General features: G+C 41.2%; 1 protein-coding gene across 2 annotated transcripts in view; it reads left to right on the top strand.

Moving 5' to 3' along the window:
* Positions 1 to 15,136, top strand: part of Clint1 (clathrin interactor 1) — a 49,473-nt gene extending 34,337 nt beyond the window's left edge. The window contains exons 8-12 of one of the 2 annotated variants that reach the window (XM_042699561.1): positions 560 to 629; positions 5,335 to 5,409; positions 9,628 to 9,914; positions 11,923 to 12,127; positions 13,411 to 15,136. In XM_042699561.1, coding sequence (XP_042555495.1) covers positions 560 to 629; positions 5,335 to 5,409; positions 9,628 to 9,914; positions 11,923 to 12,127; positions 13,411 to 13,757 — 984 coding nt within the window. In that variant the 3' untranslated portion in view covers positions 13,758 to 15,136. The remainder of the gene's footprint in view (positions 1 to 559; positions 630 to 5,334; positions 5,410 to 9,627; positions 9,915 to 11,922; positions 12,128 to 13,410) is intronic. The other variant, XM_042699562.1, reaches the window with a different exon arrangement.
* Positions 15,137 to 24,509: the final 9,373 nt, after the last annotated feature.

Raw genomic sequence — 24,509 nt, 5'->3', positions numbered from 1 at the left:
AACCTGGGCTGTTCTGTGTCAAAACCTTTGGTAGACAAAAGATAAAAAGACTAGATGTTAGGGACTTCTGTAGTGCTGCTTATAGAGATACTTCATTTACTGCCTTTCCATATGATTCTACATTAGTTTGTTATTAGAAAACATAATCTAAGCCGGGCGCTGGTGGCTCACGCCTGTAATCCTAGCTACTCAGGAGGCTGAGATCTGAGGATCGCGGTTCAAAGCCAGCCCAGGCAGGAGAGACTGTGAGACTCCTATCTCCAATAAACCACCAGAAAACCGGAAGTGGCGCTGTAGCTCAAGTGGTAGAGCGCTCACCTTGAGCTGAAGAGCTGAAGGACAGCGCCCAGGCCCAGAGTTCAAGCCCACAGCCGACCAAAAAAAAAAAGAAAACATAATCTATCCTATGTAGGTAGTTATAGGTATTTTGTCTAAATTGGGAAGTAGAGATGGGTAGAGCTGATTTGGAAGGGGTGGGGGCAGGGAAGAAACGAGAAAAGAGGAGAAATGTGAAAACCAGTAGAAATGTTGGCTCAGCCTATTCTGTGTTTGCTTGCAGACTTCAGTGCCTGGAAGCAAGTCATCTGGAGATCTTGTTGATCTGTTTGATGGCTCCAGCCAATCAACAGGTAAGTGTTCCATGTTGGCCTCTTCTTCTTGTTAACCTTGGTGTGTGTCATTTAAAAATATAACCACATTAGTTCTTTCGCAGTTTATATGCTGAATTTTTGTGTGTTTGATATTGAGCCATCATGCTGATAGCATGTAGTCATGCATGTAATACATAGTATCATAGAGTATCAGTAATTTCTGCCTTCTGCAATGCAGTCCAAATAGAACCTCCTTTTATGTGTCTGTGGAAAGCTTTAATGGAGCTATCAGAGAAGAATTAACGAGAAAGGGCAGATGAGTGGATGGAACTTTCTTCCTCCGTGATCTCAAGATTGGTTTGAACAGACAGAATTATTAAATACCCAACATGCTTCCTTTGCAAAGAAAGCTTGGAGTGGTTTTCTCTTCTCTAGTGCAAAAAGCAAATTGACTCATTAGATGAAAGTAGCAATTAATATTCATGTAGGAATTAAGAAAGTTTGAGAGAAATCTGGAATATTCTCAACTTAAAAGTTGATTTTATTCCAATATTTTCCAAAGAACAGCTGAATGTGGGTTGACAGCAGGACTATTTTAAAGTTACCTTGTATTTGAAATTATATGCAACAAGTCTTAAAGATTTGCTTCCCCAACCCTACCAGAGTAATTTTAATAACCATATTTTAACTTAAATTCTGCTGTGAAAGTAAATTGGGTAGTAAATCTTTAGTACCTACACATGAGAAAGCGTAAGAATCTGCCGTATTAACATTACTGCTTGGTATGTCACTTGAGTGTCATTTACCAGATGTGCCCATACTTATAACAGTACCATCAAGCAAGAAATGTGGGCACAAAATAGAAAGTTAAGCATATACAGTTCTGTACTGTACTTAAAACTATATTTTCTGGATAGTCAGATAATACATGTATTTAAGAATTTTTTTATGGACAAATCTTTTGGGCTTCTAGATAAGGATTTTTTTTTTCTATCTAAACTGCTGAAAAGATCATGACTCTTTTCTTAGGATGGCATATATATTAACAGTTTTCATTATTTTATAATCGTACTGGGATGGCTATACTGTAATTTACTTAACCAGATCAGTCCCTTATTATGTAGTCATTAGAGTTGTTTCTGTTATTTTTCAAAATTTTTTCTCTTCTAAACAACAAAATACTAGAACCTCTTGAAGTTGCTCAGGTTGATAAGGTGAAAACAGTATTTCATTTTCATTTTTTTGTTAGGTGAGATTTGAACACTTTTAATAAGCCAGTTATGACTTGCCTATTTATGTGCTATATCCATTCTTTTCCTGTTAAAAGTATTTATTCTTAATGATTTTTAAAAGTTTTTATAGATTTTGGATAATTTTTATCTTAATTTTTTGTATTTTGGTATTTCTTTTAATACATTAATACGTTCTTTTTAATACATTAGAATTCATCACATAGTAAATTCTTTGTTAAGGAAAATTTCTGTTTGTAGTTGAAGCAGTGCCTAGTCATATTTTTCTTGTTCACAGTATTGCTTCGGAGAATGCATGTTCCCAGCTGGTGGTTGTAAATAACCTCTTTGCCGCCCTGAAAAGGGCAGATGGAAATGGTTCATTTGTAATGACAGCTCTCATGTGGGAATCATGAGGAATTGCTCTTGTGAAAATTAGCAGTCTTCCACATGCGGCAATTTTTGATAGACTCTTTTGTTTACACCTCCTTAGATAGAAGTTATTTGGGAAAATGCTGAAGCCTTTTAAATGTCTGTTCAGACTCAAGCATTGGTAGGAATGTCATACCTGTGAATGTAAGGAAAACTCTCCTGAATGAAAAGGGAATTTTTTTTTAATTTTTGAGACAGTTTTCAGAATTGAAGATGACCTTGTGTTAATGGTGGTAGTGGAATCAGGGTAAGAAGAATAGAGAAGTTAGGTCTATGTCTGAAGTGGCTTCTATTTGTAAAGTATGTGTGTGTTTCCATTCTCTACTGATATTCCTTAGTCTCGTGAAACAAAAGTTCTTGTAGTCTGAGTGGAAAATGTTTGCTGTGGATAAGTTTAAAACATCTTGTGGTGGGAGAGGGAGTAGCAGAATAACCAAAGTTTTTAAGTATTTGTCTGAAATACAGATTCTTACTCGATTTTAAGCTATCTATGATCTGTGGTGTTCAGTGCTTTTATCTGCGACATGAATTTTCTTTGTGGCTTAGACTAGTTATAAGAATCTTTACTTGTTCAGCATAATACGTGACCTATGAATGTGTGCCTAGAAGCACATTGACGTTCTCCATTTTTAAATCCCTTAATGTTAACATTAATTGGTGAGCCACATCATTTTGTACCCAACAGTATATAGTTTAACACGAAGGAACATGACAGAAAACAAACTTACCAACATGGAGCAGCAGCGGTGGGTGCCATCCATTTGCTCCCTGATTGTTCTTAGTGAAACCCTGTGTGTGGGTTACAGAGTATGGTCATCCACTGGTCCTTTGTACTCCTTATCACGTTTTGTCCTGAGCACGTGCCTTTAGGGAAGAGGAGAGCAGAGCACTGAGCTGTTTCCCTTAGAATGAATTTTAAAACCTATCTGGTGTAGTAATGGTAGGAGTGGAGAGTCTGTGGCCGGCATCGCTTTGCTGCTAGGTGAGACTGTGTACACGTACAGAGCACGCACCTCTGTAATATGAAGGAATGGAGAGTTAGCTGTACCTGCTGAGAGCTGACTTCAGTAAATACACTGAGAGAGAGACCACATACACAATGCCTCAAGCTGATCTGTTCCTTTTGTTACAGCTGGCCGTTTGTTAGGAAAGGAAGATGGTTCTAGTTTAATTAACCCAGTTGAGTGTAGCAGATGGGGCAGAACGTCTCGCAGCGATAAGACAATTCAGAAATGGCACCAGATGTTGAAAGCTGTCCCTGGTGGAGTTTGAGTGCAGCCCAGATGTTCCAGTCCCACCTGGCTAGTTTCTGAGCACTGCAGGCTAAGCAGCTGTGATGTAACCTGTATAATGTTCCCATAACACTAAAAACTCCGTAATTGAACTGCTGCTCTAGATTTCTGAGGTTATGACTCTTGGAATTTTTAAGGACAGACAAAAGTCAGGACAGTTTTAGGTCTTCGGCTATTTCAAGGATAGCTGTTGATAAAAGTAAATACCGAAATGGTCTATAAGTTAAAGTTTGTATGAGAATGTAGTTAGGAAGGTTTTTTACTTCTAGCTGTACTGGGATTTGAACTGGTGTCCTACCACACACTAGGTAGGCAGTCTACCACTGAGCCACACCTCCAGTTCTGAGAATGTGGTGATATGTGTATGGAGATTGATTTGTGGTCATGATTAAGATCTCGCCCCTTTAGTAATACCAGTTTAGATGTAATAGCAAAAATGATTCTTTTCCCACACATTAAAAAGAAAAGTATAAGCCGGGCACCGGTAGCTCATGCCTATAATCCTAGCTACTCAGGAGGCTGTGATCTGAGGATCGCGGTTCAAAGCCAGCCCGGGCAGGAAAGACCGTGAGACTCCTGTCTCCAATACCATTAGAAAACCAGAAGTGGAGCTGTGGCTCAAGTGGTAGAGTGCTTGCCTTGAGCTGAAGAGCTGAGGGACAGCGCCTAGGCCCAGAGTTTAAGCCCCACGACCGACCAAAAAGAAAAAAGAAAAGTATGTAGTCTCATGGAGTAAACAGTTAAGGGGAAGTCAAAATCATAACCTTTTCTTCTCCCCATATGTTTAAACTGGCTTTTATAAAAACCAACTTCAAGGCTTTTCAACTTTTTTACTTTTAAACTTTGGAACATACAGAAAATGTACCCCATTTTTCTATGTCCACTTCTTTAGTTCTTGCATATTATGTTTTTCTTTATTGAGTGCTAGTAGTTCTATAACATTTTACAAGATGGATGCAAACATGACATTTGCCCCTGAAGTGCTGTAGCTTCTATCTCCTTATAAGGACATGTTCTGATACAGTATTTACTCTCATCTCTATTTAAGTACTGGTGGAAGGTGGTTATTACAAAGACCATAGTTAGCTGGATAGACGCTGGGTAACCTTTGTAGAGGAACTTAGACACCTTCTTTTGCTTTGTGGGGAGGTTTGTACCAGGGTTTGAACTCAAAGCCTAAAGCTTGCTTAACTTTTTTGCTAAGGTAACACTTTACCACATGCCTCCATCTTGGCTTTTGCGGGAGGGGAGGGGAGGGTGCGGGCTGGTTCTCAAGCTTGAACTCAGGGCCTGGGAGCTGCCCCTGAGCCTTTTTGCTCCAGGTCAGTGTTCTAATACTTGAACCTCAGCTCTGTGTGTGAGTGCGTGCATGCGTGCGTGTGTGTGTGTGTGTGTGTGTGTGTGTGTGTGTGTGTGTGCGTGTGCGCGTGTGTTTAACTGGAGGTAAGAGTCTCACAGACTTTCCCGCCTGGACTGGCTTCAAACCTCAACCCTCAGATCTCAGCCTCCTGAACAGCTAGGATTACATGCCTGAGCCACAGTGCCTGGCTCATCTTGGCCTTTTTCTGGTTACTTTTTAGATATAATCTTGAGGACTTTTCTGCCCAGACTGGCTTGGAACCTCAGTCCTTCAGATCTCAGCCTCCTGAACAGCTAGGATTACAGGCGTGAGCCACCGGCACCCAGCTATACGACTACATTTTTGTATGGAGCTAAAAAAAGACTTCCTGAAATTGCTTGGTTTTTCTCTGGTTCTGAAAGTTTAACCTTGTCCTCATTCTTAACTTCCAGGAGGATCTGCGGATTTATTCGGAGGATTTGCTGACTTTGGCTCAGCAGCTGCATCAGGCAGTTTCCCTTCCCAAGGTATGATGGGCCAGAATGTGGGGGTGGGGAAGCACCATCAGAAGAGCCCATCCCCTCAGTGCCTTCTTGGCTCTTGTCCTTGTGGAATGTGTAGCTCCATTCCTAACAGTTTACCCATAAGGTGTGTACTGATCCAGTGTCTTACATATGCCAGGAGAATTCAGTTGATTGCCAATGTTAGCTTCACTTCCAGAAAATTATCCATATTTGTAACTAACTTGTTTACTTTCACAGGGGGCTATGAATAAATGTCTTGTTTTAGCAACAGGAAATAAAATTGTTTATATGATTTTTTTCAGGAATGAAACTTAGCAACTTTCTAAAGCTAAGAATACTACTACCACTTGTCATGGTTCTTTGTAAAGATAAAATAATGTCCATAGAACTATGTATACACTAATTTTATTATTAATCTCTTTCCCTGTAGGTTATGAAAGGGTTGTTCTGTTTTATAAATGCCAGACAAATTGAAGTTTGAGAGAGAATATATAAATATTCAGCTATGGAAGTTGTTTGTTTGTTTGTTTGTTTTTTGGGGGGGGTCCGGTCGTGGAGCCTGAACTCTGGGCTTGGGCGCTGTCCCTCAGCTCTTCAGCTCAAGGCCAGTGCTCAACCACTTGAGCCACAGTGCCACTTCCGGTTTTTTTCTTTTTGCTTATGTGGTGCTGAGGAATCGAACCCAGGGCTTCAGGCATGCAAGGCAAGCGCTCTACCACTGAGCCACCTTCCCAGCCCCAGCTATAGAAATTGTACACAGGGTGAAAAAATGTAAACGAAGTCTTACTATATTCATTACAAGTACAATGATGTTGCTGTTATATTGGACTGAATCTGATTTAGGTTTGTGAGAAGTCAGGAAGAAAAATACATAACCTTAAATGTAGTTTATGTAATTTTGACAACCTACTTTTGTAAATTCGACAACCAGCATTGTTGAGTAATAAATGGTTTCATTTGGGAAATGTTATGATGCCTTCTAAAGGTTGATACCTTACTTTGGGCAAATCAGAATGAAGATACAAACTGCCCCAATTTTACTGACATCCTGTGTAATTCACAATATTTTGTGTATATAAAGTTGCCTAAAGTGCAAATAAGTGGAATCTGTTAATGTTACATTCTTTATCTGTGTGCATGTGATTAATGTAACCTGGCCACCATTGCACAAGAGGCTGACACTGATGGAACAATGATTAATCATGTCTGAATAACATATGACTCACTAGAAATCGTTTCCTCTCATGATTAATCTTCTGAGGACACTGGATTTCAGATGGGGCAACCCGTTTTACTCCAGTTCCCACTACTCTTGCTTTTAAAGACCAAGCAAAGGGAATGTGAACACAACGTTTACATTGACCCAGCGGCAGGACTTCATGAGTTCAGATTCTGTAATAGAACTAATTGTAAAACTGTGACTGTGGTCTCTTTTGTAAAGGAGACCAAATACATGTTCTATTAAGACCATCAAGTAATGAATATTAGCATGATTTCATATTAAGTTGTTGCTAGAGCTTGGGGATTCTAAGTGAATTACTGTCTCCATTTTAAAATGGTCATAGAAGGCTAACCATTGGAGTTACCGTTTTCTTTTGATTTTTAGCATAATGAGGCACAGTGTTGCAGTAGCTGGTTACCCAGTTCCCTTTTAGGCCAGACAAATGTAACAGTAACAAGAGAGCAGTGGTAATAAACTTGTGCCAGGCAGTTCCTTTAGCTTACTCCTCATCTTTGCCTTTTTTGTTTTTATTTTTCTGTTTTGTTTTGCCAGTTCTGGGAGGTGAAGTCTGGGCCTGTGTGCTCCCCTTGGAGTTTCATGACTTTCCTGCCCCGGCTGGCTTCAAACTGTGATCCTCAGATCTCAGCCTCCTGACAGAGGCTGAGAAATACAGCCAGAAATACAGGCATGTGCCGCTGGTGCCTGGCTTTTTTGTCCTTGTTTTGTTGTGTTGTGTTGTGTGAAGCTTGAACTCTGGGCACTATCCCTGAGCTTTTTTTTTTTTTTTTTTTTTGGTTGGCCGTGGGGCTTGAACTCTGGGCCTGGGCGCTGTCCCTCAGCTCTTGAGCTTAAGGCGAGCGCTCTACCACTTGAGCTACAGCGCCACTTCCGGTTTTCTGGTGGTTTGTTGGAGATAGGAGTCTCACGGTCTCTCCTGCCTGGGTTGGCTTTGAACCACGATCCTCAGATCTCAGCCTCCTGAGTAGCTAGGATTACAGGCGTGAGCCACCAGCGCCCAGCTCCCTGAGCTTTTTTTGTTCAAATTTCACCTTTGCCTTTTCGGACCCCATTTTGCCATATCTGCCCCTGTCCAAAGGAAGGGCCTACTTACTTAAAAGCACATGGAACTTCATTTAAGCTTTTCCTGTTTTAGTAAGTTCCGTTTCATATGGCCAATATAATATATGCAGATATTACATATTCTTATGTAGCACCAAAGTATTGGCTCCCACCTGCCCTTTCCTGCTAATCCAAACAATAGCAACAAACTTTAGGTGATACTCTATCTCGAATTACTTAGTCTTCGTAGTGCACTTTTTTAACGTGAGGCACAGAGAGGGTGGGTCATTTCCTACAGGTTATCAGTTCCTGTTACCAACTTTTATATTGAATGTATTCAACCTCAATTTGTAATAGGAAGAGTAGTAATACGGTTATATATGTTTCTGGGTTTGTTTTTGGTTGTTGTGGTTGTTGTTTTAACATTATCTGTTGATCAGTTTCTCCATTGCTGTGGCATAATAACCTGAGCCAGATCAACCCAAGAGGAGGACAGGTTTATTTTATTTTAGCTCCCGGTTTCTGTCCCTGGTTGGCCAACTCTGTTGCTTTGAAGCCCGAAATGAGACAGCAGAACACTGTGACAGGATGCCTCCTCCCTCTTTGATGGCCAGGAAGCAGAGATAAAAAGGCCTGAAGACAAGAATAGTCTCTTCTCTCTTTTTTTCTTTTTCTTCTTTTTTTAAAATTCTTTGCCAGTCTGAGGTTTGAACTCAGGGCCTGGGCACTGTCCCTGAGCTTCTTTTGCTCAAGGCTAACACTCTACCACTTGAGTCACAGTATCATTTCCAGCTTTTTCTGTGTATGGGGAACCCAGGACTTCATGCATGCGAGGCAAGCACTCTACCACCGAGCCACCTTCCCAGTCCAAGGAAGTCTCTTGAAAGGCTTGTTCCCAGTTGTTCACTCCATCCAGCCAGGCGCCACTTCCTCATGAGCCACCGAGTGTGAGCTCATCACTGGATCTGCCCATTGATGAAGTAGCACCTCATGACCCAGTCACCTCCTGGTAGCACGTCATTGGGGATGAGCCTGCATACAGGAACCCTCGAGGAGCCACAGCACAGAGCTCCCCCTCATCCTTTCTAAACAAATTGAATAGTCTCAGGCTCTATAATGACCATAAGCCCTGTGCAATCAAAGCAAAATGAGCAAGTACTTCTTATAAAAATTGATAAATCCTATCCTTTTTTTTTTTTTTTTATCGGTCATGGGGCTTGAGCTCAGGGCCTGGGCACTGTCCCTCAGCTCTTCAGTACCACTTGAGCCATAGCATCACTTCCAGCATTTTCTGCTTATGTGGTGCTGAGGAATTGAACCCAGGGCCTCATGCATGCAAGGCAAGGACTCTACCACTGAGCCACCTTCCCAGCCCGTATCCTTAAATTTTTAAAGCTCTTTTCTTCCTTGCTCTTGTGCTTTGCTTTTACTAAATTCAATCTTATAAATTTGGGGTCTAAAAAAAACCTCGAGTATGTAAGTGGTAGTTTGGTTTTTGCTTGAACCTTCCAGTGAGTAAAGTAAGTAATTTGAAATCTCTGATTTTACGGAATGCCTCAGCACAGGAAGACTGGACTTCCCAGTAAGAAGCTTAGCCAATTTAGAATTTTCTCTTTACTTTTTGAGTCCCAAATGATTTAATGGTTAGTTGGAAAGTTAATTTAATGTGAAAGCTTGAAGAGAAATTTTGATGGCTGTTTCTGTACGTTACCTACAGTCTGGAGAGATGGATTTTACTTTGTATTTCTAATTTTTTCTTTCCCACCTTGTTAACACTCATGTAATATTTATGAGAAAGAAGAAGGTCCAGATGGAGCTGGTATCTGCAGATGTTAATCTGGACAGACTCCGGTCAACTCCGATTACTTTCAGTTCATAGACTGTTAGGTTTGTACTGTGTTTCAAAAGTTTCATACCCTTTTCTTTCTTTCCATCTATAGCAACAAGTGGGAATGGAGACTTCGGTGACTGGAGTGCCTTCAATCAAGCCCCCTCGGCCCCTGCGGCTTCTGGTGGCGAGCTCTTTGGTGGTGCCCCACAGCCAGCACTAGAACTTGTCAGCAGCTCACAGCCAGCCTTGGGTCCACCTCCAGCTGCCTCCAATTCCTCAGACCTGTTTGATCTTATGGGCTCCTCTCAAGCAACCATGACATCATCCCAGAGTATGAATTTCTCTTTGATGAGCACGAATACTGTGGGACTCAGTTTGCCCATGTCAAGATCACAGGTAAGTTATCTGCTTCCCTTGGCAATTGTGACTCATAACTGTTGAGATATTCTTAATGAAAACTTAGTGTAAAGACATAAAAATAAGCTGGGCACTGGTGGCCTGTAATCCTAGCTACTCAGGAGGCGGAGATCTGAGGATCATGGTTCAAAGCCAGCCCAGGCAGGAAAGGCCATGAGACTCTTATCTCCAATAAACCACTCAAAAAACTAAATGTAGCACTGTAGTTCAAGTAGTAGAGCCCTAGCCTTGAGCTGAAGAACCGAGGGACAGCACCCAGGCCCAGAGTTCAAGCCCCACAACCGACAAAAAAAAGACATAAAAATAACTAAGCCCTTTCTGTGTATCTTTGTACAGATATCTTAGGCCATATTCATAAGTCAGTTTAACAATGAACATTGTCTGAGAAGTGGGCATTGGCCATTCTTTGTGTGTGAACATCATGTGTAAGACACTAGTAATTCACAGCAGCACTGGATCGCATAACCCTATATGGTCCATTATTGACCAAAAGGCCATTAGGCGCTCTCTGTGTGTGTGTGTGTGTGTGTGTGTGTGTGTGTGTTTTGCATCTTGAGTTCACTTTACACTTGTTCCTTGGTATAGACATTGAATTATGGAGGGCAAGGCCTTCTTGCCTATCCTGTGTCTCCTGTGGTTAGATGCAGTATTTTGTGCCAAGGAAAAAACAAGCTAAAAATGATTGAACTAATAACAAGGGGATCATTGTTATTGATTAAAATTGTTTTAAGGAAAAGAGAATAGAGTCTGGGTGCTGGTGACTCACCATATAATCCTAGCTACTTTGGAGGCTGAGTGTGAGGGTCATGGTTCAAAGCCAGCCGGGGCAGGAAAGTCCATGAGTCTCTTATCTCCAGTCATCTACCAGAAGGAGTAGAAGCTAATTGGTAGAGCACTAGGACTGACGTCCCCTCACCCTTCCTCCCAAAAAAAGAATAGATGCATTTCCCCCATAAAAAGCATTTTAGTAGTAAATCCAAACTGCCTAATGTAGGCTTAAAATGTGGCCAGGTACCAGTGACTCACGCCTTATAATCCTAGTTACTCAGGTGTCTGAGATCGGAAGATTGAGGTTCAAAGCCAGCCTGGACAGACAAATCTGAGAGACTCTCATATTGATTAACCAGCAAAAACCCAGAGCTAGAGGTATGGCTCAAGTGACAGAGTGCTAGTCTTGCACAAAAACAGCTAACCATGACCGGGCCCAAAAAAAACAAAACAAAAAAAACAGCTAAGCCAGAGTGCAATACTTTGAGATCAAGCCACAGCATCAACACAAAAAGGGGAGGAAAAAAGGAAAATATGTATTTTGACTCAGGCCATTAAGAATATTTGTGGCACTAATTGCTCTTTTTAATGGGTACAGTTACTTCTTTCAGGTGTTAGGATAAAGGAAGAGAAGAAAGAAGCAGAAAGATGATTGCTTATATAAACAGAAGCTAGACCTAAAATAATTTTAAGATGAAGCCAGTCTGATTCATCACTTGTAATGAAGATTCTTTTTATCGCTGCATTTTAAAATTATTTTTTCCGTTCTTTTCCCTTTTTTCCTGTCTATTTCAATATAAACTGTTTCTGTAGCCACCTGACATCTGTGCTTCTTTCTCCTTCGTATCTCTTTTCTTGTGAATTGGTTGATATGTGTATCAAGTTCCAGTAGTGTTGCTCACTTTAGGCAGAAGTGTATACAGAGAAAGAAATATTAGACTACGTGAAATATCAATTGCTGCTCAGTAATTTTGCCGTGTGAAACATGAGAAATCATGAGTTCTGTTTTGTAAGTTACTACCTTTTGTATTTCCTTAAAGGTACACTAACCTTAAGTCAGTAGTTGCCTTGGGCATTTGACACTAATGGTGGCTTTTAGACTTTCGGTTCCAGGAGAAAAATGATGAGTGTACATACATTAATTATTGTAATGAAATTGCCATCTGATAATCTTTACAGAACAGATGCTTAATTTTTAGAGCATTTTTTTATTTTCCAGCCTTTGCAAAATGTTAGCACAATGCTGCAGAAGCCTAATCCTCTCTATAATCAGAATACAGATATGGTCCAGAAATCAGTCAGCAAAACCCTGCCCTCCACGTGGTCTGATCCCAGTGTAAACATCAGCCTAGACAACTTACTACCTGGTATGCAGCCTTCCAAACCCCAGCAGCCATCACTGAACACGATGATTCAGCAACAGAGTGAGTTATCTCAGCGCGCCCTGCTCCTCGTGCATTTCTACTCTGCTGCCCTGCTACCACAGCTGTTTCAAATATTAAAATATGGGAAGGGAAGATAACTGGGCATTCACTTAAGACCTTTTTGCATAATGTTCATTTAATATCCCTCCTGGAATACTGACTGGATTTGCATTCTGCTCTTGGTATAATAACACTTAGCACATTGTGGTGAATGTGGAGGGCCTGGACTATAAAATAGAAAATATTAGTGGTTGGGCTTGGTGTCGCTTACCTGAAATCCTAGCACTCAGGAGGATCACAAGTTCAAGGCCAGCCTGAACTACGTTAAAGAGACACTGTGTCAAAAAAGCAAGGTCTGGAGCTGTAGCTCAGTAGTAGAGCACTTGCCTAATACTATTGCCTTCCCAGCAACCCTCACACCCTACCCAAAAAATGTTTTCCAAGCAGTGAAGAAGCAAAAATCATCTAATTCCATGGATTTGGGTTTTTTTTTTTCTGTTATTGCTAAGTATATTTTATTTTTATTTATTTTATTTTATTTTTTATTTATTTTTTTATTTTTTGGTCCGGTCATGGGGCCTGAGCTCTGGGCCTGGGCGCTGTCCCTCAGCTCTTCAGCTCAAGGCTAGCGCTCTACCACTTGAGCCACAGCGCCACTTCCGGCTTTTTTTTTCCTGCTTATGTGGTGCTGAGGAATCAAACCCAGGGCCTCATGCATGCAAGGCAAGTGCTCTACCACTGAGCCAACTTCCCAGCCCACTAAGCATATTTTAATGCTTGGATCATGCCATCAATATTATTTTGCTTCTTGCTGCCATATTAAATCATGATGTGTTTTTTTTCCTACGTTCAACAAGAATGTTGAGGAATCATTGATATCAATGTGTACAATTCCTCTTAGTGGTTAGATTGTTTTCAGCTTTCTGTTAATATAAATAACTGTGCTTTTACATACATTTTGTACTTCTCACTTTTCCTTGCTATAAATTCTGGACACAAAGTAACTGACACAAAGGCTGTGAACCTGTGTAAGGCTTTGAGTTTGTTAAGTAGGTTTTGTAACAGTGCTTTCAGATTGTCTTTCCCATTCTGTTTCTACATCTGTATTAAACCATGCACAGAGTATTAATGAGTGCAGATTAATTTTCTTCTTAGAAAGTCACAGTGGAAGAATTTTATGGAAACTAGAAGTATTGAGGAGCAAGAAAAGGCACCTGATTTTGCTGCTTTGCAAATGGAGGAGTTGTGTTTGTAAAGCTCTTCTGTCTCTTTTCTTCTGGTAGATATGCAACAGCCTCTGAATGTGATGACTCAGAGTTTTGGCGCTGTGAACCTTGGTTCTGCACCGAACATGCTTCCTGTCCGGCCACAAACTAACCCTTTGATGGGAGGACCCATGCCTATGAGCATGCCCACTGTGATGACTGGCACCATGGGAATGCCCGCCCTGGGAAATACGCCCCTGATGAACCAGAGCATGATGGGCATGAACGTGAACATGGGCATGTCAGCTGCTGGGATGGGCCTGGCAGGCACGGTGGGAATGGGCATGCCCAACATAGCCATGACTCCTGGACCTGTGCAGCCCAAGCACGATGCCTTCGCAAATTTCGCCAACTTTAGCAAATAGGAGTTGTCAAGATGCAGGTTGAATGAAGAATTTTTAGCTGAGCAGATAGGTGATGTTGGGATGGGAAATGCTAATCAATTCCCTTTTCTTTTATCAGTTACTTAAATAAACCTACAGAAAGAACCAAAAAGGCTGTTTTCTAAAAGTGAAATACCTAGTATTTCAGAAGGCCATGCAAGAGCACTTCAAATCATTTTCCCCAGTGAGGATAGACCACAGGTGGGGTGAAGAGGCCCCGACCACCTTTATAAAGCCAAGAGCCCAGTTAACATCGTGCATGGTGGGAAGACTGGAGTAGGGCTGAGCAAATGTGTTTGAATCTCTAATTTTATACTTTTCTTTTCCTGATGAACTTGATTTTTCTGTCCCTGAATCGCCTTGTCATAATTGGGTCTGTTCCCTTTACTACCACTCTTGCGTCCATATATGAAATCATTAAAGTTGGATGATCAGTTTTTTATAAAAATATCTATTTTTGTCCAAAAAAAGCATCCACATGTGATTATGGCTAGGTCAAAGGTGACTGGAATGTACATACTTTTGCTAATATCCAGCAGCTCTGCTATGATACTGTCCAAACTTTTCTTGTAACAGAGTCCCTACGCGATCAGCGATGGCTGTGGGCTGCCCATTGCTTCTGCTCTTTTAAGTTTCCTGGGCAGAACTTGGGGGGGAGGGGGAATTTTTTTTTTTTTCAGGATTGCTCTACAGTTTCCTTTTAAAGAAAACAAACCTCCAGTATTTGTTTGTTTGTTTTTAGCAGTCTTATTTTACAATCTGCAGTGATGACACTTGACAAGGCTTCCTTCCGTGTTCATCCTTACAGCCAGCATTTTCAGTCAGGAACAGTCAAAAGAGTAAAAAAATATTTATTTTTTGTCTTTTTTGGTGTCTTCAAAAAATTGGAAAGATAGAAATCCATTGAAACCTCAAGTGTAAATTGTTAGAACTCAACGATGTTCACTTTTAGACTTTCTGTGGTATTTGTTTTTGTTTGGTTCTGAGTGTATATAACGTGACATTAGCAATATGGTTTCTATAGAGGAGTTCTATACGTTACTAAAGGAGGCCTGTAGCAGTCAAAGGTTTTATTGATTTAATGACAAATAAAGGAAATTAATTCAAATGTTTTTTCTTTCCTGATGTAGTTCTGCATTGAGCTCACGTGAAAATCATGATTCTAGAGTTTGGAATGCAAAGTTAATTGTTTCGACCTCAAGCTGGGAATATTTTTTAAAATAAATACTATAATATAGTTATCAAATTATTACCTCCCCACTTTATGTTGAAGATTTTTTTATTAAATTGATAAAAACTTTGTTTCCATTTTATTCATAATGTTCTGTTATATATAACATTAAAATGTTCATTAAAATCAATGTTGAACTGCTTTTTCTTTCATTCCATTAGACATTGGAGACCATTTGGAGAAACAATAATTATAATTTGGGCAAAGTAATTTTTATAAATAATTTAAGTTTATTTAATGACTTCTCTATTCTTTCCTATCAGGCTCTACTGTTAGGAATTAAAAATGAAGCCACAGAGATATCCTGACCCGCTCTATTCTTGCTAATGCTCCAGCTACAACATTTCTAATTAGGCAGAAATTCATGTACTTCAGCTAAGTGGTAATGAAAAGTGATTCATTTGCCGAATAAGAGATGCGAGAGAGTGTAATTAGCTGACTGCGGTTTTTAATCTTTCAACAATTCAATGTGTTTAAATTAGTTTCAAAGACCAGGAGCTTTCAAGTGTTGTTAGTTCACACCAACCCACCAACCTCTGCGGCACTTACATCTAAACCCTGGGATCATAAAGAAGTTGTTTAAAACTGAGAAGTATGTTTTGCCCTTCGCAAATGTATATGGTTCTTAGAGAATGTAAATGTTCTATACCTCAACATGTGTGTTTACTTTTGTTTTTCCGATGAAGCTCTATGTCTAAAGCATTTACCAGACTCTGCCTCCCTACGCGGTGAATCTGAGGATCCATCCCATCGACTCCCAATATATAGTTCCCTGTCCTGCAGTGTTTCTTGTTTCAGAGCCCACCAGAAAGGAAGGGAGAAGCCTTGGGTCACCCTGAGGGCCTGTCCATTTCATTTGACTTGACTTTTGAGATTGGGTTTTACTGTGTATATCTCAGGCTGATCTAGGATTTGTGATCCTCCTGCTTCAGCCTCTTTAAGTGCTGGGATTGCAGGTGGGCACCACTGGAGCTGACTGGACCTGTGCCATTTAACAATTTGTCTCAGGTTACTAAGTGATACTTACAAAAAAAAAAAACCACAAAGACCCCAACATGACCTGGAAGAGAGTAGTCCTGCAAGAGACTAGTCTTCCTGTATCTTCAGAACGTCCCTTCTGCCCATCTCACGAACTCTTTATCAACCAGAGCCTTTCTGTTTGTGTCTGTTTTTCCGTCTCCCTCATATTGTTAGTGTGAGGGGAGAGATGGTTCTAGCAGCTTGGATATGGTGAGGTCATGCAGCCGCTCCACATTTTGTCTTTGCCTATCTAGCGTTCTCTTTCCTGATCCTTTCAAGAACCATAAAAGGTACAGTCTTTTTGTGCAGTTCTTTGTTGCAGTGCTTTTTTTTTTCTCTTTGCTTTTTAAGTGGTATGTCTACAGTGCTATGTGTTTGGAGGTAGTCATTAATCTCTCGACGCCTGTAGTTCACTTGTATGTGGAGGAAAGGGTTAGTACTTTTTCCTCAAATATTTATGAAATAGTGGGTGTGGTATAATTGTCTAGATGTCTGAAAATAAGGCAAGATTTGTAGCAGACAATAAGCCCCGACTTCTGAAATAAACTCTGAGTTGCAGCTCTCCTGAGCTGTATCAGAGAAGCAACTTTGTAGCAGGCAGACAATCCTGTTTCAGCCATTGACTGTGTGTGGGAGCTTCATCCATTTACCTGAAATCTTTGGACCCTGATAACCATTATCCTAAAGTGAACCCACAAGTCCTGAATGCTGAATAGTAAAGTAACATTATGAATGAGAGCCCCAAGTCCTGACATGTGCTTGTCAATGTTTCTCTCCCTCCTGCTTTTTTATTTATACAAGGGTAGCAGCAATTTCATATTTCTATCTTATTCCTAAAAGCAAAGTTTACTCAAAGCCTGACCTACAATAGTAAGTTGATGGAGAGTTTTACTTTCTACATGAATTTAACTCTGTCATGTACATTGTTGATTGTGTATTTTTTTTTTTGCAAGGGGGAGGGGGGCTGTCGGTCATGGGGGCCTGAACTCTGGGCCTGGGTGCTGTCCCTCAGCTCTTCAGCTCAAGGCTAGCACTCTACCATTTGAGCCACAGCGCCACTTTGAGCTTTTTCTGCTTATGTGGTGCTGAGGAATCAAACCCAGGGCCTCACGCATGCAAGGCAAGCACTCTACCACTGAGCCACCTTCCCAGCCCCTGTACATTGTGTTTTGATTCACTTCTGTTCACCACATTAATGCAGACATGTCCGTGAGCTCTGGGTGTAGCACTTGCAACATTCCTTACTAGTGGATGTCACTGATTTGTCACAGACAACCTGTTATAAGTTGTAGAGACTGGTATTTATTACTGGGATTCTTATAGATAGAGGTCTTTGTCTAGAATTCATCTAACACCAGGTATGCAGTCACATCAGAGATTTTTTTTTTTTAATCCTCTAGTTTTTGCTTACTTTCAACTTTCTGTGATCTTAATTCCTGTGTCTTCTTAAGGACGGCCTTGCTGGTCTCTTGTCCCTTGGTGGGCATCAGCTCCTGGTCCCCTTACCCTGACTGCCCGGACCATTCTCATGGCCAGTGCCACCATGACCTTGTAGAGAACAGGAGAGTTGTGGCAGGTGTGTGCGCGTTGCTTCCTGGCGAAAAGGAAAGGATGGCAAAAATGGGCTTCATTTTTCTACCCTTCAAATAAAACTTAATTCGGAAGCGCTATTTTCCATTTGAGTTTTCTTAACCGTATATCTTGAAGCTGTGTTCTTCCAACTCTCCAAGCATGCCTTCATCTATTTGAGGGTAAAATCTGCTTAGAGTTGGCAGTGCGGTCTCAGGACCTCCTTGGTGAGCCCTAAATTGAAGACCTCAGGGAGCTTTGGTTTCGTTGGGTTGTTCCTATCAATATTTACTGTATTTGAGATAGGAACAGAAGCTTTTAAAAATCAATTTGTAAAAGACAATGTTAACGTAAGCTATAATTTTATACCTTGTTGACCTCCATCTAACCAAATATGCCAGCCTAGGCACAAGCTACTGCAGCTGGCTGCAGACCTCATCCTTAAGATTGGATAATATAGAAGTCTGTTCTATTGAACTTTATTGGCGGGCACTCTGTGGCTTACCCCCTTTTTGCTTTATTTTTCAGCGTTTCGTGTTTTTTGCCCAGGACCACTGCTGGACCCTGTGCCTCCCTTGTAGCTGGGTTCACAGGCATGCGTAATCTCATTCGTCCTGTTAGTTGAAGTAGGGTCTTTGTGCCTAGGCTGGTGTCCACCTCTGATCCCCTCGATGCCTGCCTTCCGAGCAACAGATTATAAACACGCACTACTGTGCCAGCCTAAACATGTCTCTTTTAAATCAACCGTTGCAGTTGCATAGATACTGATCTGGATTCCAGTATTCCTTTTTTTTAAGCGTTTTTTTTTTTTTTTTAACCAAGAGAGTTACATTATTTCTAGTCATCTAAAAAGCCCAGATCTTCCCAATTAAGTAATAGGTTGCAGTATTACAGTGGGGCACCAAATCAGAGAGAGCCACTACCTAAACTTAACCTTGGAGTGTCTATTCATATTCTTGGTGTGCCTGCTGCATACAATACCTTGGTGAGATAGACAATGACCTGTAATCTCGCCACAGATGTGCGGGCAGAGGAATGGGAAGCCACCAAGCTGCTAGAACGGGAGAAGAGACAGCGCTGTGGCCACTGGGGAAGGCCATCATCTGTGGAAAAGCCACAGATGGGGAGACAGGTGAAGGGCATGCTGAGATTTGGAATTCAAGGTGTTCAGGTCACCTGACTTTCCAAGTTCCTCTAGAGACATGGGGCATTCTGAGGACTCATTTGCTGGGGCAACAGGCTTCATTTGGACTCGAGGACATGAGTAGGAAGTGGTATGGCACTATTTCAATGTTTACTATCAAACCTCACATCCATTAGTAGTTTATAGGTGAAAGGTATGTGAATCATTGGTATCTAAAAGGGCCACGCATAAAAGTAATTTGATTATTTCCGATAATGTAACTTAAATGTGTCTGTTAAAATTTACAGATTGGATTCGCTCAGTTCTTCTCTGATTTGCACAAGATATCCCTGAGCTTCAAAGGTGAGACAGCTACTAGCTGCTTGTTCCCGATGAGGAAACAGATGTGAGTAATTCATGGAGGGAGTGAAGGCAAGCCACACCTCCAGGACAAGTTCGTGGAATTCAGATCCAGCTTTATTCCATCTTCCCTCACCAGCCCTCTGTTAATATCTCAGAGCTTGGAACTTCAAGCTTGTACATGCTGCCCAGATAAACTAAGGGTTTCCTTGGGTATCCCCAAGCCCCAACCACATTATCCCCAGATGCCCTGTAATGCTTCCTTCTGACAGCCTGTAAAAGGTTGTTAACTAATGTGTTTTTAAGTAAGCACTGAAATGTTTATGTAATCTATTTGCATTTTCTAAAGGTCACCAGCAGGAGATGAGCCACAGAGCAAATAAAACCAGATCTCATCTGAAGGGTAAACAAACTTTCTGTTGGTTTTGTAGGAACGCAATAGAACTTGGCATAAGACAAAAACCAAATCTTGAAGGTAGAAAAATCCAGTGGAGTCAAAATAGTATAATGACACAAAGGCACCCCAGGAGAATGAAATATCCCTCAAGACTAAGAAAGCCACAAGCTGGAGACAGACAGGGCCCTGCTGGCTTGATCACTCATTTATTAAAGAAAGAAAGAAAAACATGTAAAAAGCATGTAGGGTTTTCTGAATATTATGAACTTGGCAATTATTTACTTGCTCCTCTGGGTTTTTGGGTTTGTTTTGTTTTGTTTTTTTGAGAGAGAGAGAGAATTGAGATGCTAAGCCACCAAATAAGACTAGAAATAAAATTTCTAGAGATAGCTTTGATGTTAAGGGGATATTTGTTTGACTGGACATCTTTAGAACAGGATTTTGAAAAGCCTTTAGACACCAATACTTGATCTTCCTTAATTTTGATAGAGGTTTGGTAGGAAATAGGAAAAGAGGTTTGAGCAGAGGTTATATTCCCAAGTCTTCTTTTGTATGGAAAATAATAAGAGTAGAAAAGGGAATTATTAAAGCAATGAAACTGCACTGAATATCATTGTTGTCTTTGAGACCTAATCCTGAGAAAAGATATCTGAATGTTTCGAAAATACAGCTGACATTTTTGTCAAAACTCACTTGTCTGTAATTCCTCCTATGTGGAAGTGTGTGTATGAGCTCTACACATAGAATATTATTTATAATACTGTCTTCACCAAAATTTTTAGATGTCCCAAGAGTTGTCAGCTTTGAATGATAAAAGGGTAGTGCCATAAGGTAACGCTTTAGTAATTAACTGGTTCTTTAATAAGACCTCAATTACTTTGCGTCATGATAAGGAAAAAAAAAAAACAACAAAAAACCGTTCTAAGACAGAGTTACATTCGACATCTGGGAACCTCCTAACAGCTGGCTACCTAATGAATATGCATCTGCTTAAGAGGCTGTAGACCATTAATAAACCAATAGATGTAAAGCAGAAACAATCTTTGTCAGCTTCAAATGAGCGTGGGTGCAATGTGCTGTAAAGTGTCACTGTCACATTGAATTGAGTTGGGGAGGTTAACAATCAACTGTGAGCCACTCCCGGGTCTTTGTTACCCCACACTTGAGCTAACATTTCCTCCCCTCCCTCCCCAAGTTGGTGGCCAAGCTCCCAAGTACAACTTCTTTTTCCATCCCTGAGGGCTTCATTTGAGGTTTGCCAGGTTGAAGTTTCAAAAATGCCTTCCATTTTGTTCTAAGTTACATGCTCAGCCCAACTCTAAATAAAGGATTCAGCTGTCAACTGGGCGAAGCAGGAAGTGCTGGGGTCAAGTCAGTACAAGATGGCCTCCCAGGAAGTTAAAAAACTCAGACTGAGACTGCGCTGCAGGGAACTTGGGAAAACCATTTGTTGGGACCTTCTGAGAATCCTCCGCCAGCCAGCTGGGTGCTGATAAGCTTTCTAAATGGGAGACAAGGATAGGCCTCGGCTCTGCCTGCCGGTGGGGAAACTGTTGCCACATTTTTCCTGTTGCCCAGTAAATTATTCCTGAAATTCAGTATTTGGCTATCCAATAATATTCTCTAATCCTGAGTAGGTGGAGAGACATTCACACGGCAGAATTACAGTGTCAATCTCAAGGCTCCTGTCATCTTCAATGAAAATGCAATCATGAAATACGGTTTTTTAAGACAAAAATGTTTACAAAGTTGTGAGGCACCTAGTGTGTGTGTGTGTGTGTGTGTGTGTGTGTGTGTGTGTGTGTGTGTGTGTGTGTGTGTGTGTGTATTTGAGATATCAGCAAATGTCATGAATTAAATTCAGTGTGTGTGTGTGTGTGTGTCTGTGTGTGTGTGTGTATTTGAGATATCAGCAAATGTCATGAATTAAATTCAGTGTGTGTGTGTTTGTGTGTGTGTGTGTGTGTGTATTTGAGATATCAGCAAATGTCATGAATTAAATTCAGGCAGTAGACATAATATCCGTTGCAGTGGCATATTTGTAAGACAACTTCCTAGTTTGCTTTCATTATTGCAGTGCTGAGTATTGAACCCAGAATCTTGTGTACATTGGGCAAAAAAAATCTACCAGTGGTTGAGCTCTTCCTTGTATTATTTAATTCTTTCCTTTTCCTTGATGCAGATTATGTGTTTGATTTGTTTCACTTAAGAGTACAATAGGAGACTGTTATGTTAGGGTTATAGATTATGTTGTTATATCACCATATCAACTATATTATATACATGTATAGATAGATAGATAGATAGATAGATAGATAGATAGATAGATAGATAGATAGATGAATACAGGGCCTTGAGTTTATTCATGTTGTTTGCTCATCTGACTACAACTTGAGCTACACCTCCAGCCCTGCTTTTTCTAGTTTTAGTGATGGATTCTCATGGACTTTTCTGCCTGGGCTGGCTTCAAACTACTCAAACCACAGTCCTCTAGATCTCATCCTCTTTGGGTAGTTAGAATTATAGTCCTGAGGCATTGGCACCAGGCTAAAGGTCTTATTTGGCTTTTTTTTTTCCCAAGCAGTACTGGGGTTTGGACTCAGGGCCTTGTACTTACTCAAAGCCGTGATCTTCCAGGTCACCACTCAACAGGATCCAGGAATACAAGAGATAAGTGTTATTGGAACGTGATTGATGGTACTACACAGCCTAATGATGACACCAGATTCATCTTTACTCACCAAAGTAGTGAGTCATTAACGTCAAGAGTCTGCTTACTTGTAGTCTTTGATCACCTTTCAAAAGAACGTTCTATTCACCTCTGAGACACAGCTGGGCTTGTGCCTGGAATTGGGTATAGCCTTGTCCCTGTGGGCCTGAGAAAAGTCCCAGTAGCTCAGATGAGGAACCCAGGAAGGGAGGGCCACTGCTAGAATTCTCTCCCCTTCATCGCTAAGAGGTGTTTTTTCCTCAGGAACCTCGTAGCACAGTAGTTTTTTAATGCATGTGGGCAGCATCCTTGTTGGGTTTGTGGCTTGGGCGTGGCTTCTCTTCCCAAAGAACTTGGGCCATCCATGGGACAAAGTGGAAATGGGTGAATAGTTAAAGTTCCATCATCACTTCACGAAGGTGCAAAGGCAGATTGGAGATACATAAAACATGGTTTTAATCACTTGCAGAGCTTGAGAGCATCAGGAAAGAGGACCCGGATGGAGAGGAATTCTGCAGATTTCCATCTACCAGGACACACCAGACCCATTCGAGTCCATACAGGCTGATCACACAATGATGGGTGTGAGGAAAAACCGCAATGACAGCATGAGACGATTTTGTGTGTGTACAAGTACCGGGGCTTGAACACTCTCTCCCGTAGCTTTTGGCTTAAGGCCGGTGTTGTACCATTTGCCCCACAGCTCCACTTGTACTTCTTTGGTGGTTCATCAGAGATAAAGAGTTTCACAGACTTTCCTGCCCAGGCTGGCTTAGAAACATGATCTTCAGATCTCAACCTCCTGAGTAGCTAGGATGACGGGTATGAGCCACTATTGCTCATGGATTTGCGAAGATATCCAAGAAACTAATGCTGGCAATGGGCAGTGTGAGGTTAATAGGTGACGAACGCTCAATGAAGGGGGACTATTATGTTTCTATTAAATTATCGTGAGCCAGAAAAACAGTGGCCCAGCTTCGAAGGTTTATACTGTTCTTTCCCAGCTTGGAAAAGGGGATTCATTCCCCTTACCCACCTAGACTCCCCAGATGGAATTCTCCTTCAAAGCTACAAGCGGGCCCACCCCTAGCCAGGGCCCAGTCTGTGAGCATCAGCAGTGCCAACGCTGCGATCCGCAGAGCTTGGGTGACACTCCCTGCACCATCGGCCTCTGCTCTCTTTGTTCATACTGTGCTGACGAATCAACAATCAGTGGCTCCTGCTCTGCTTCCCCTCTGAGAGGCTCCGGAAGCCGGAGGCCCTGGCAAGTAAACTGGAACACCCCGTTAACCTGCGTGGAATTTTCCACCCAGATTAGTTATTAGATGAAACCACCCCCCACCCCCTACCGTCCACACTACAGGACTGTGTAATGAATAAGCCCCAAGTTAGGGTTACTGTGATTGGGTTATCAGTCATTGCACAGATTAATTATTTAGGAAAGCACTTTTTACAGTGGGGTTTCATTGAAGTTTTGCCCCTTGATGTATGGATATAAAAATGCCTCATCCATTGGACACTGCTGTTGTACCAATGCATCTATTACTGGTGGGCCTTTCCCCCCCCTTAATTGGTTTATTAATTATAACCTCTTAATGATCTGTTTAAAATAAATAAACCATTTGCACCATTTCAAAGGTATTTTGTGAGGCTCAGCTGATATTAAAATAGCACCAGCCGTATGTGCTCTTTCAGCAAGTGACCTAATTAGTTAATAAAGTAATTGAATATTAAAAAGGATGTTGCAAGTGATTAAAATTTAAGAGCCTTCAGAATGTTATTAAAGCTATAAATCATACATCACTGTTTTAATTTGCATAGCTACGGAATTACTAATGGTCCCACATGCACACGGAGCTTGGCAATTAGTCCTTTAACAAAATGTTGGTGATGTAGAGGTACTGAGTTCTTTCAACCTCTTTTGATAGCTACACAGAATCCTGGCTTTTGCCATATTAAATATCTTGCTTGCTGGCCATGAAAAACGAATATGTGCATCCATCCAACAAATATTTATGAAAGCCTGCTGGGGTTCACTGGGTCCCTGCGTGGGCCTAACAGGGAGCAAAACATAAAGGGTCTCTTAATCATGGAGGTTACATTCTGGGGCTAGACAGACACCAGTCCTGCACGGCCCAGATTTGCATATAATTACATCAAGGGATCACGTCTGTGAAGGGAAAGGGTCAGAGGCTGTAGGAGGATTTTGCTGGCAATATGTGACCCTGTTTTGCCAGAAGAGAGACTGAGCACCTCACTGCAGGTGAAAGGGACTGAAGCTTTACCCTGTTGGCTATGTAGGAGTCTTGTTCAATCAGGAAATG

The sequence above is a fragment of the Dipodomys spectabilis genome, unplaced genomic scaffold, assembly GCF_019054845.1.
Source record: "Dipodomys spectabilis isolate Male_0828 unplaced genomic scaffold, ASM1905484v1 ptg000258l, whole genome shotgun sequence".
NCBI lineage: Eukaryota > Metazoa > Chordata > Mammalia > Rodentia > Heteromyidae > Dipodomys > Dipodomys spectabilis.
This window is presented reverse-complemented; position numbering and strand designations above follow the sequence as displayed.